We start from the raw sequence: 14,241 nt of genomic DNA, 5'->3' as shown, positions 1-14,241 counted from the left end.
TGAGCTCAGCACAGAAAATAATATGGAACAAAGAAACCAGGGACACCATGAAAAAATACATAACAAAATGACAGCAACCAATTCATACTTGTCAATAATTACACTGAATGAAGTAGACCATTCAAGAGATGGAGAGTTGCAGACTGGATAAGAAGACAATTCCCATCAATATGGTGCCTGCAAGAGACACATCTTAGAGATAAAGACGAAAATAGACTAAAAATCAAAGACTGGAAAAAGATCTACCAAGCAAATGGCAACTATAAGAGAGCAGGAGTGGCAATATTAATTTCTATCAAATTGACTTTAAGACAAAAACCACCATACAAGGCAAGTAAGGACATTATATAATGATTATCAATTTAACATGAAGCTATAACCATAATAAATTTCTATAGACCCAATGAAACAGCCCCAAATACATAAATCAGAATTTAAAAGAGTTGAAAAGCCAAATAGATGACTCCACAATCACAGTGAGAGACTAATATACCACTTTCACTGAAAGACAGAACAACTGGAAAGAAACTCAACAAAGATACAGAAGAGCTAAACAATACAATCCACCAACTTGACCTTATAGACATCTATAGAGCCCTTGACCCAGCACCAGCACAACACACTTTCTTTTCCAGTGTACATGGAACATTTTCCATAATAGGTGATATGTTACGTCACAAAGCAAGCCTTCATGAATTTAAAAACGTGGAAATACTGCAAAGCATCTTCTCAGATCATAATGCTATCAAATTAGAAATCAACAATAGGAAGATCAACAGAAAAAGAGTAAACACATGGAAACTGAACAACATCCTCCTTGAGAAAGACTTGGTAAGAGAAGAAATCAAAATTGAAATTCAAAAATTCCTTAAATGAGAATGAAAACACAACATACCAAAATCTTTAGGACACAGCAAAACCACTAATCAGAGGCAAATTTATAGCAATAATTGCACACATCAAAAAAGAAGAGGCAAAATCAATACTTTAAATCAACATCTCCAACAATTAGAAAAAGAACAGCAAGAAAAGCCTACAATCACCAGAAGAAAGGAAATAATCAACATTCAAGCAGAAATCAATGAAACAGAAATTAGAAGGGCAATAGAAAAAAATCAACAAGACCAGAGTTGGTTTTTTGAAAAGGTCAATAAAATTGACAAACCACTGGTAAATTTAACAAAGGAACAGAGGGAGACAATACAAATAAAATGTGTAAGAAACGAAATGGGTGACACCACAACAGAACTAACTGAAATAAAAAGGATACTATGAAGAACAGTACTCCAACAAATTTGAAAATATGGAAGCAATGGAGAGATTTCTAGAAACACAGCACTTACCTAAACTAACACACATTGATATGGAAAAAGAAGAAACTGAACAGGTCATCAAAAAATTACCAACTAAAAAAAGTCCTGACCCAGACGGTTTCACCGGAGATTTCTACCAAACATTCAGAGAAGAACTGATACCAATACTACTCAAACTATTCCAAAACAAAGAAAAGGATGGAATCCTCCCTAACTCATTTTATGAAGCAAGCATAACCTTGATACCAAAACCAGGCAAAAACATTAGTCAAAAGGAAAACTACTGACCAATATCACTCATGAATATAGATGCAAAAATCTTCAACAAAATCCTACCGAACCAACTCCAACAACCTACCAAGAAAATCATTCATTACAACCAAGTGGGGTTCACATCAGGTATGCAGGGATTGTTCAACATTAGAAAAACAATAAATGTCATCCACCATGCAAATAGAACCATATGATCACATCAATTGAGGCAGAAAAGGCATTTGATAAAATCCAACACCCATTCCTGATCAAAACTCTCAGCAAAATGGGAATAGAAGGGACATTCATCAACATAATAAAAGCATCTATGCAAAACCAACAGCCAATATTATTCTCAATGGAGAGAGACTGAAACCATCCCCACTTCTATTCAACACTGTACTGGAAGTTCTAGCGGAATCAAAGGCATCGAAATTGGTAAGGAAGAAGTCAAACTATCCCTATTTGCTGATGATATGATCCAATACCTAGAAAACCCAGGAGACTCAGTCAAAAATCTACTGGAACTAATTGAGGGAATTAACATTGTGGCAGGATATAAGATCAACATCCAAAGATCAGTTGGATTCCTCTACACCAGCAAAGAGATTGCTGAAAAAGAAATAAGGAAATCAATACCATTTACAATAGCTACCAAAAAAATAACTTACTTGGAAATAAATCGTACCAGGAACACAAAAGACCTGTACAAAGAAAACTATAAAAAACTACTTCAAGAGTAGTTTTAAGAGATCTACATAAATGGAAGAACATCCCATGCTCGTGGATAAGAAGACTGAACATTGTGAAAATGTCAATTCTACCCAAAGCAATCTATACATTCAATGCAATCCGAATCCAGACACCATCAACATTCTTTAGGGATATGGAAAAACCAATCACTAACTTTATATGGAAAGGAAAGAGACCTCAGATAAGCAAAGTATTATTGAAGAAGTAAAACAAAGTAGGAGGTCTCACCCTGCCACATCTCAAAACCTACTATACACCACAGTAGTCAAAACTGTCTGGTATTGGTTTAATGACAGATACATAGACCAAAGGAATAAAATTGAGAACCCAGAAATAGATCCATCAACCTACAGTCAGCTGATCTTTGACAAAGGCCCAAGATCCATTAAATGAGGAAGAGAATGTTTGTTTAATGAATGGTCCTGGCAAAACTAGATATCCATTTGCAGAAAAATGAAACAAGATTTGTACCTCACACCATATACAAAAATGAGCTCCAGATGGAACAAAGACTTAAATGTGAAATCTAAAACTACAGAGCTCCTCAAGGAAAAACTAGGGGAAAATATAGGGGCCCTAATATATGGCATAAATAAAAGATCAACCATAACTCAAAATGTACAAACAGCAGAAGAGAAACCAGATGATTGGGACCTTCTAAAAATTAAATTCTTATGTGCTTCCAAAGACTTCTCCAAAAGAGTCAAAAGAGAACCTACAGATTGGGAAAAAATATTTGGTAATGACATATCTGACAAGGAACTTCTCTCTAGAATTTATAGAAAACTCCAATACCTCAGGAACAAAAAGACAAACAATCTAATTAAATAGTGGGCAGAAGACATGAATAGACACTTCACCAAGGAGGATACTGAAGCAGCCAACAAACATATGAAGAAACGCTCACGATCATTAGCTATTACAGAGATGCAAATCAAAACAACCATGAGGTACCATCTTATCCTAGGACTAGCAGAAAACTTCAGCAAGAAATAAAATAACAAATACTGGAGAGGATGTGGAGAGATCAGGACTCTCATACACTGCTGGTGGGACTGTAAAATGGTACAACCATTGTGGAAAACAGTATGGCGATTCCTTCAAAAGTTGGAACTAGAAATACCATTTGACCCAGCTATTCCATTACTAGGTATATATCCTAAAGCAGTGCCAGCCATGACAAGAACAGATATATGCACACCCATGTTCATCACAGCACTATTTACAATAGCCAAAAGATGGAAACAACCTAGGTGTCCATCAACTGAGGAATGGACAACCAAGCTATGGTACATACACACAATGGAATACTATGCAACACTAAAGAATAATGTAGAATCTGCAAAACACCACATAATGTGAATGAACTTGGAGGACATTATACTGAGTGAAATAAGTCAATCACAAAAGGACAAATATTCTATTAGTACATTATTGTAAAAGTCAAGGAAAGGTTTATTTATGGAAGGAAATTTCCTTTGTTGGCTGCCATGGGTAGGAGGGGAGGGGAGGGAACACGGTTAGATAGATAGAGATAAGTATTGATTTGGGTGAAGAGAAGAGCAATGTACCAAATGTGAGTGATCATTGAGGAAGAGAAAGACATAGAGAGGTACATGGGAGGTACAGGAAACAAAGATGAACTCTTTCATACATTCAATACTGCACTGTCAGTGAAGGGAAACATGGGTATATGGGTGGATAGATGGGTGGACAGGCTGAACTAGTAGGCATGTCTATGAAATGGGGAGTGTATCCAAGAACATGTATAGGGTTGAAAGACAATGGTCCTATAAGTTTATGTGTATGATCTGAATTCCCAGGTGTATAGTAGAGCTGACAAGGGGCAAGGTTGTAGTCACTGCTTGGTCACAGCCAGCTACCGAGAGGGAGTCAATAGTTGAACCTGTTGGCTCGAGACCATAGTCGCGGGGACACCAAAATCCATTGGCATAATATACTACATAAAATGTTGTTCCACGTCCTACTTTGGCAAATAGTGTCTGCGATCTTAAAAGCTTGCAAGCTACTATCTAGATGCAACGATTGGTCTCTCCTCGTCCAGATCAAATAAGAATGAAGAAAACCTAAAATTCATGGAAACAATCAGTCCTAGTGACTGGTACACCATCCGATCTGCAGCCTATATGACTATGAGACCAGAAGAACTAGATGGCGCCCGGCTACCACTGTCAACCACTTGGAAGTGGATCTATGTAGGCGAGCCTGGGTAGAGAGGGAGAACAATGTGGAACAAAACTCATAATCATTTGGAGAAAAGAAAAGCGGGGGGAACCATGTTTGCTGGTCCAATAGCGCCTGGTGGAACCACTGCGACTATGGCCCCTAGCTGCCCTTCAGGTCTGGAATTGAACCCACACCTGTGGCTTCCAGCCAAGGAAAAGACAGGCATATGAGATGAACATTTATCTGAGGTAGATACACTCCTTGGAGAGAACAATCATGGAGGAAAGAAGGGCTGCTTTTACACAGGGAGACAGCTCAGGGGAAGGAGTGCATAGAGGGATGGACACAGGGAAGAGGTAATTATTGAAAGGAAGTGGGATGGGAGCTGTTGCATTGTGACAAACTGTAGTCAACGTCATGATGCAAAGTGTATGTGAACTGTGGTATAGAAAGTGAATTTGCTCTATAAATTTTCACCCAAATCAGAATTAAAAAAAAAATGAATAAAATGAAAAAACACTTTGAGGAATGATTTCCATTCTGTAAAATGTAACTACTTTAAATATATTTCTATAAGTTTTGACAAATGTAAACCCCTGCCACAACAAAATACAAAACATTTCTATCTTTCCAAAAAGTTTCCTCGTATCCCTTTGCTGTCAATTTTTCCCTTCACTTCCAACCTTAGGCAAAGGCTACTCGATCTATATACATAAGTTTATAGTTTGTAAAACTGCATGTAAATACAATTCCAAATACAATATGTTCTTTTTCTTTGTCTGGTTTACTTCACTATGTGTTTGAGATCCATTCATACTGTTGCATGTATTGATAGTTCTGTCATTTTTATTGCTGTGTAGCATTCTGTATTCCACTGGGTTCTCTAGACAAACAAAAACCAGTAAAGCTTATAAATGTGTGTGTGTGTGTGTGTATATATATATAAATTTATCTTAGGAAAATGGCTCACACACTTATAGAAGCTGACAAGTCCAAAGCTCCTGGATCAAAGGTCAAGCTGGAGGCTTTTCCTGGCTCTTGCAACCATAGGGGCTGAGGAGCTCAAGGCTGGCAGGCAGTGCACCAGCTGCTGACTCCAACGAATGATGAATCCAAGATCTCTAGGCCAAATGGTGGACTGTTCCCTCACGGACAGTTGTAGGTAGCACAACAGAATCCCGATCCACAGAAGAATGTCTCTCTTCCCAGGATGTCCTTGGATATACTGGAAGCAGGCTATATCCCTAGGGAAACTCCCTTTCAACAGACTGGCCACTCAGAACATAGTCATCTGATCCCATCATGGGAACAACCACACCACAACAGCTCAAACACACAGAACTGTAATACAGCCAAGTTGACACACAGCTCCAACTATCACAGTCCACCCCTTGTCAACTTGGCAGTTGTACACATCTTATTAATCATATATAATCTCTAAATAAGGACAATTATAAAGTCTTATGTTTGCCCAACATGATACGCTAACACACATACAACCAAAATGCATTAACCGTATTTACATTTCACAGTTCACAACAAAAGGAAACAAAAATATTTGATGCACATATACAATGAAGAAATATAACAATCACAGTCCTTGTTTCTGCAGCTGGTCACATGGTCTTAGCTGATATTCAGAACTACCTTCTTCTACCACCCTTTCTGTATTTCCCTTACCCCCAGCAAGCATGTTAGCTGGTCATGGTTCTTGGCCTGGTGGGGTGATCCAAACCTTCATTCCTGAAGTGTCTGGGCCATTAGCAGTCATATCAGAATAGGGTTGCTGTAATTTTCCAATGCATTTAATCACAGGGCATGGTAGCCCTAAGAGATGTTCTCAAGAATCTCCTGTATTCCAGACATATTCTTCTTTACCTCCATTATATAAAGCCAAACCAATTTCCCCTTGGTAATCAGGATCTATCACACTAGATAGTACAGTAATGCCCTTCTTTATCTGTTGATCCAGAGGCATAAGGAAGCCAAAATGACTGGGTGGCATTCTTAATTTCCAGTTCAATGCAATCAATATTATGTCTCCAGGTGGGAGAGTTCCTCCCTTTGGGACTAAGATCTCCAGACCCGCAGAACACAGGGTAGCAGGGACAGGAAGCAAACATTTTTTGAGTGGGTCACTAGGGGCAATAGTGAGTGGTACCACTCCCATTTCCACCCCTCGGTTCCTGGACCCATGAATCTTGGCTATTGGAGAAACAGAACCATATATTGGATGCTGGTTTAGAGCATATACAGCCTCCTGGAGAACATTGCCCAACCCTTGAAGGTACTGTCACCTGGCTGGCACTGTATTTGTGTTTTTAAGAGGCCATTCCATCATTCTATCAAGCCAGCTGCTTCAGGATGATGGGGTACATGGTAAGTCCAGTGAATTCCATGATCATAAACCCATTGCCGCACTTCATTTGCTGTGAAATGAGTTCCTTGATCTGAAACAACGCTGTGTGGGATACCATGACAGTGGATAAGGCATTCTGTAAGTCCACGGATGGTAGTTTTAGCAGAAGCATTGCGTGCAGGGAAGGTGAATCCATACCCAGAATAAGTATCTATTCCCGTAAGAACAAAACGCTGTCCTTTCCATGATGGAAGTGGTCCAATGTAATCAACCTGCCACCAGGTTGCTGGCTGATCACCCTGAGGAATGGTTCCATATTGCAGACTCAGTGTTGGTCTCTGCTGTTGGCAGATTGAGCACTCAGCAGTGGTGGTAGCCAAATCACCCTTGGTAAGCGGGAGTTCATGTTGCTCAGCCCATGCATAACCTCCATCCCTGCCACCATGGCCATTTTGTTCATCAGCCCATTGAACAATGACAGCAGTAGCTGGGGGAAAAGGACAGCTACTTTCTACTGAACATGTCATTCTATCCACCTGACTGTTAAAAGTCCTCCTCTGCCAAGGTCACCTTTCGGTAGGCATTCACATGAGACACAAACACATTTACTCCTTTTGCCCATTCAGAGAGATGTATCCACATACCTCTTCCCCATACACATCCTTATCACCAATCTTCCAATCATGCTCCTTCCAAGTTCCAGACACCATCCAGCTAAGCCGTTAGCCACAGCCCATGAATCCGTATATAACCGCACATCTGGCCATTTCTTATTCCATGCAAAGTGAACAGCCATATGCACAGCTCGAAATTCTGCCCATTGGGAGGATTTCCCTTCACCACTGTCCTTTAAGGAAGTCCCAGAAAGGGGCTGCAGTGCCACTGCTGTCCACTTTCGAGTGGTGCCTGCATATCGCATAGAACCATCTGTAAACCAGGCATGAGTTTTCTCTTCCTCAGTCAACCGATCATAAGGAATTCCTATAAAGCCACAGGTGCAGAGTGGGACAGGAAAGGTAATGTGACTTGAGTGGAGAACACAGGCATTTGAGGAACTTCCTCATGCAACTTACTTGTGCCTTCAGGTCCTGCTTGAGCCTGATCTCTGATATACCACTTCCATTAAATGATGGAATGCTGCTGTGCACGTCCAAGTTTAAGACTCTGTGGGTCAGACAACACCCAGTTCAAGATGGGCAGCTCAGGCCTCATGGTGACTTGGTGGCCCATGGTTAGGCATTCAGTCTCTACTAAAGCCCAGTAACAAGCCAAAAGCTGTTTCTTAAAAGGAGAGTAGTTATCTGCAGAGGAGGGCAGGGCTTTGCTCCAAAACCCCAAGGGTCTGAATTGCAATTCACCAACAGGGACCTGCCAAAGATTCCAAAAAGCATCTCTATCTACTACAGACACTTCACACACCATTAGATCAGCTGGATCATACGGCCCAAGTGTCAGAGCAGGCTGCACGGCAGCCTGAACCTGTTGCAGAGCCTTCTGTTGTTCTGGCCCCCACTCAAAACTAGCAGCTTTCCGAGTCACTTGATAAAAAGCCTGCAGCAACACACCCAAATGAGGGATATGTTGCCTCCAAAATCCAAAGACGCTCACCAGACGTTGTGCCTCCTTTTTAGTTGTGGAGGAAGCCAGATACAATAACTTATCCTTCACTTTAGTAGAAGTATCTTGACATGACCTATACCATTGGACCCCTTGAAATTTCACTGAGGTGGAAAGGTGCCTGAATTTTTGTTGGGTTAATTTCCCAACCTCTAGCATGCATATATCTCACCAATAATACTAGAGTCATGGATACTTCTTCTTTACTAGGTCCGATCAGCATAATGTCATCAATATAATGGACCAGTGTGATGTCTTGTGAAAGGGAAAGGTGATCAAGATCCCTATGGACTAAATTATGACATAGTGCCGGGGAGTTGATATACCCCTGAGGAAGGACTGTGGAAGTATAGTGTTGGCCTTGCCAGATGGAGGCAAACTGCTTCTGATGGTCCTTTGAAATTGGTATCAAGTAAAAGGCATTGGCCAGATCATTAGCTGCGTACCAAGTACCAGGAGATGTACTAATTTGCTCAAGCAATGAAACCACATCACAAACAGCAGCTGCAATTGTAGTCACCACCTGATTAAGTTTACGATAATCTACTGTCATTCTCCAAGATCCATCCGTTTTTTGCACAGGCCAAGTAGGTGAAATAAATGGGGATGTGGTGGGAATCAACACCCCTGTATCCTTCAAGTCCTTGATGGTGGCAGTAATCTCGGCAACCCCTCCAGGGATGCAGTACTGCTTTTGGTTTACTATTTTTGTAGGTAGAGGCAGTTCTAGGGCTTCCACTTGGCTTTTCCTACCAGAATAGCCCTTACACCACATGTCAGGGAGCCAATGTGGGAATTCTGCCAATTGCTGAGTATATCTATTCCAATTATGCATTCTGGCACTGGGGAAATCACTACAGGATGGGTTCAGGAACACACTGGACCCACTGTGAGATGCACCTTAGCTAAGACTCCATCAATAACTTGACCTCCATATGCCCCCACTCTGACTGGTGGGCCACAATGACGCTTTAGGTCTCCTGGAATTATTATCAATTCAGAGCCAGTGTCCAGTAATCCCCAAAAAGTCTGATTATTTCCTTTTCCCCAATGAACAGTCACTCTCATAAAGGCCTCAGATCCCTTTGGGGAAGGCTAGGAGAAAGACTGACACTATAGATTTTGGGCAATGTAGTAGGGTCCTTCCTCAAAGGGACCTGGACCTGGCCTCCCCTTCATTCAAGGGGTTGTGGGTCTGTAAACTGACTCAAGTCTGGGAACTGACTGAGAGGTTGTGACTCTGTATTCTGGCGATTCAATCTAGGTTGCTGTTCACGTGACCTAGAATTCTTCTGTCTATACAGATCAAGTAAATATTTAGTACGCTTGCCATGTATTTCACTACTAGGAACACCATGAGCAAGTAGCTAATGCCGTAATTCCACATGAGTCAGACTGTTCTGATTAGTGTTCTGACTCTGCTGTCCATTATGGTAACCATGCCCACCTTGCCTTTGTCGATTAACTACTGCCACTTGGACCCTACTACCACGGGGTCCAATCAGCCCCACCATAGTTAAATGTCTTAGTTCAATTAGGGCAGTTCCCACTGTCAAATCAAGTTTACATAAAATAGCAATCACAGCAGTCTTCAAGGATGCTGGAGCTCCCTTCACAAATTTATTCCTCACGGTACTGGTGAAAGGCGTGTCTTCTGGACTCTCCATTTCTGGCTCTAGGGGTCTAATCTGATAAATCCATTCTAACAGGCCAATTTCCCTAAGCCTCTGGATACCTTCTTCTACATTATACCAAGGCAGGTCTGGTACTTCAACTTGACTTAAGGTAGCCCACGGCATAATCCATGCCTCAGTAAGCCAACCAAATAAACTATTAGATCCTTTCCTAACCTCTCGAGCTGAGACACTGAATGAAGAATCCATACTTGGTGGGCCTAAATCAATAAACTCAGACTGATCCTATCTTACATTCCTTGCACCATTATCCCACACCCTCAGTAGACATTCCCACATATACTTTCCAGGTTTCTGTCTGTACATGTTAGCAAAATCAAGTAGGTCTTTTTGGGTATAGCGTACCACCTCCTCAGTCACACTTTCTATTTCACCTTTTGGGGCTCATTTGGACTTAACTTTAGTTATGGTTCTGGCAGCAACAATGGGTGGTTGAAACAGTTCCTGAGAGCATTCAGGAATGTCTTCCATGGCCTCTGCCTCAGGCAATCACCCAGCAGGACTGATTTGGCTAGTCCCATCAAACTGAGGGGGAGGAGATAATGGTTTTACAGTAAACCCTTCAGATGGGAGGGATTCAACAGAATTTACACACTCCATATCCTGATCTTCCTGATTATATGTCCATATGTCCCCACTCCAGGTTTCAGGATCCCGTTTTTTTCCAATCAATGCCCTCACTTTAACGTCAGACACCGTTTTGGATTGGCAATTTAATTGGCGTTGTAATTCAGCCACCCTTACAATAAGACTCTGGGTTTGGTTTTCACCAATATCAGCTCTGTTACTAGAAGATATAAGGCTTTCTTTCAGAGCACAACTGGAAGCACTGAGGTCTTTATGCGGCGCTGAAGCTGAGACTCAGCAGCTCTGAACTCATCTTGCTCTTTCACCACTTTGTCTAGTGTAAGTAGGACCAACCAACCAGCTTCCTTATACTCCTCATGCTGAAAAAATTGCAGAAAAGTATCAAATATCCAATCACCCAGAGCATCACTTCTCCCAAGTACTTGATCTATTGGTGGTGCTATTTCGCGTATTGGTTTTGCCACCTCATCCCACGGATTAGCAGGACCCTCTTTACTAACAGACACAGGGTCACTAATGTCTTTAAGATTAATCAAACTGGAGAACCAATTTAGGAAGTCCATCCTTACGATTTTGTCTCTCTAGAACCACTCTCAGTACCAAATGTGTTAGACTGGGTTCTCTAGAGAAAGAAAAACCAGTAAAGCTTATATATATGTATATATAGAGAGAAATTTATCTTAGGAAAATGGCTCACACACTTATAGAAGCTGACAAGTCCAAAGTTCCTGGATCAAATGTCAAGCTGGAGGCTTTTCCTGGCTCTTGCAACCACAGGGGCTGAGGAGCTCAAGGCTGGCAGGCAGTACACCAGCTGTTGACTCCAACGAATGACAAATCCAAGATCTCCAGGCTGAATGGTGGACTGTTCACTCATGGACAGTTGTAGGCAGCACAACAGAATCCCAGTCCACAGAAGAATGTCCCTCTTCCCAGATGTCCTTGCATATACTGGAAGTAGGCCACACCCCTAGGGAAACTCCCTTTCAACAGATTGGCCACTCAAAACATAGTCATCTGATCCCATCATGGGAGCAACCACACCACAACAGCTCAAACCACACAGAACTGTGGTCCAGCCAAGTTGACACACAGCTCCAACACTCACACATTCCATGACATGAACAAATTCCAAACTTTGTTTATCCATTTCATTGTTGATGGACATCAGGATTCCTTTCACATTTTTGCTATTATGGACAAAGCATACAAGTCTTTGTGTGGATGTTTTCATTTCTCTAGGAGTGAGACTGCATGGTGGTATGGAAATGTGATCTTTATACAAAAAATGTTACCCAATATAACTGTACCATTTACATTGTCATCAGCAATGTATGAAGTCCAATTGTTCCACATCCTTACCAACACCATTCCAGTGGATGTGTGGTGGTATCCAATTATACTTTTATTTCTATTTCCTCAAAGACTGATGCTGAGTATTTTCATGTGCATATACGCTCTTTTAGGAGCTCTGGTAGCATAGTGGTTAAGGCACTTGACTGCTAACCAGAAGGCTGGCGGTTCAAATCCACCAGCCACTCCTTGGAAGGAAGATGGGGCAATCTACTTCTGCAGTGATACTGCCTTGGAAACCCAAGGAGGGGTCGCTATGGGTCGGGTCCGACTCGACGGCACATAACAACAACAACATACACTCTTTTAGGAGCTCTGGCAGCATAGTGCCTACTTTCAGGTCCCTTTAAAGAGTAGTTTTCTTTCCAAATTTTGTAACTTTATCTGTGGTAGAGTTCACATGACCACTTCATTCCACTGCCATTACCAGAAATCTTTGCCAAACTCCTTTAAGTTTAAACATCTTACATATATATCTTTTGTAGGAATATAATTTTCTTCTCAAGTAATTGCAATGAAGTAATTGTTCACATACTCAGTTGGCTTTCTTATGTTTAACACACATTGCTTTACCTTCAAAAGTGGGTCTGCATGCTCCAGGTACCAGCCTGCAACTGCATGGCCTGCTTCATGGTATGCCACGGTCTTTTTCTCCTCAGGCTGCAGAATCTGGGTTTTTTTCTCTAAACCTAACAAAATAATAACAAAACACTGACACTGACATGAAAAGATAGTAATGTAATATAATACAATACAAATATAAAAATATATTTAGATATTCATGATAATTAAAAAATTGCCAAACAAGTTCAGAATAAAAGCAAAGGTCAACTTAGGTCAACTACAAAACACATCTAACTATAAGCGCAAACAAATTCACAAACCCTGTCCCCCAGCTCATTTCTCTCCTAACTCTCCCATTCTTTTGAATCATGTGTTGTTTTAGGAAATAAGTAGAAATGCAAAATAAAATCTAGCACTTAGCTCAATTTAAAAAACATAAAACTCATAGAAAACAACGAACTCTAAAAATGTTCTCACTGCTTAGTCTTTAAAGTATACAGAACTACCAAGTACTGGGCAAAAAAGATTCTTGCCACAGAAGACTGACATTTGTACATTCCTGGTGGAATGCAGGCAATAGAGAAAGCAGTGAGGTAGTTAAAGATTTGGAAATACCTAACAAGAGAAGCAGCTGGGCCAATGATGGAGCACTGAGCACTAACCAGAAGGTCCCAGGAGCTCAAAGAGCTGGCCAAGGAAGCAGCAGGGTGTACCTAAAAAGGCACACTTCTTAGAGATGCAGTGTCCAGAAGAACTCCTGTGGGAGACTACGTAATACCTATAGAACAGAAGGATCTCTAATCTAAGAGTCTTTTCCAGCCTTAACTCTGAACCTAGTGTTGTACTTATAAATGAGTTTTACAAAGTTTGTCCAAGTACAAATCATCATACTCATGACAAAAGTAGTTTTGGTTTGATTTACCTCAAGTAGACACACGCCCTGGAGAGAACAATCATGGGAGAAGGAAGGGCTGCTTATGCACAGGGAGATAGCTCAGGGTGCAGAAGAGTATGAAGGGATGGACACTGGGAGGAGGTAACTATGGGGAGGAAGTGGGAGGGGAGCTGCTGCATTGTAAATTTTGGTCAATGACATGAGACAAAGTATACGTGAACTGCTGTATGAAAAGTGAATTTACTCTGTAAATCTTCACCCAAATCCTAATTAAAAAAAAAAAAAAGTAGTTTTGTTTTGTTTTAGGTAACTCATCTGAGGGAATTTCACAACTCAAAAGATATTCAGGAGTCTGGAAGATTAAAAGAAAAAATGCCATGTTCCCAATGACACAAGTTAAGCATTTGCCACAGGCTACAAAGGTAGAAAGTTATAGGGAACAAGCTAAGAAGTCCTTTGTTTTCTACAGATAAGCTTTTCTTATGTAAAAAAACAAAGATTTTTTTCCCCTTATAATTTATCACAGGAATTTCTCATTTCTTCAGTATGCTATTTTATTAAAAAAACAATTGCTTTGGGCTTGCATTCTACAGTGCCTGAACAGTGAGGATAAGTAAAACTTCAATGTACCTTAGACCACAAGACTACTTACTTGCCATTCCCTGT

General features: G+C 40.9%; 1 protein-coding gene across 1 annotated transcript in view; it reads right to left on the bottom strand.

The window, feature by feature from the left end:
- AFG3L2 (AFG3 like matrix AAA peptidase subunit 2) overlaps positions 1-14,241 on the bottom strand; it is a 102,003-nt gene that overhangs the window by 30,823 nt on the left and 56,939 nt on the right. Inside the window, exon 15 of the mRNA XM_042782410.1 lies at positions 12,690-12,805. Coding sequence (XP_042638344.1) covers positions 12,690-12,805 — 116 coding nt within the window. The remainder of the gene's footprint in view (positions 1-12,689; positions 12,806-14,241) is intronic.

The sequence above is a fragment of the Orycteropus afer genome, unplaced genomic scaffold (assembly GCF_000298275.1).
Source record: "Orycteropus afer afer isolate SDZICR_OR568_19922 unplaced genomic scaffold, OryAfe1.0 scaffold00307, whole genome shotgun sequence".
Taxonomy (NCBI): Eukaryota; Metazoa; Chordata; class Mammalia; order Tubulidentata; family Orycteropodidae; genus Orycteropus; species Orycteropus afer.
Note: the sequence above shows the minus strand (reverse complement) of the source record. Positions and strands in the feature narration are given on the sequence as shown.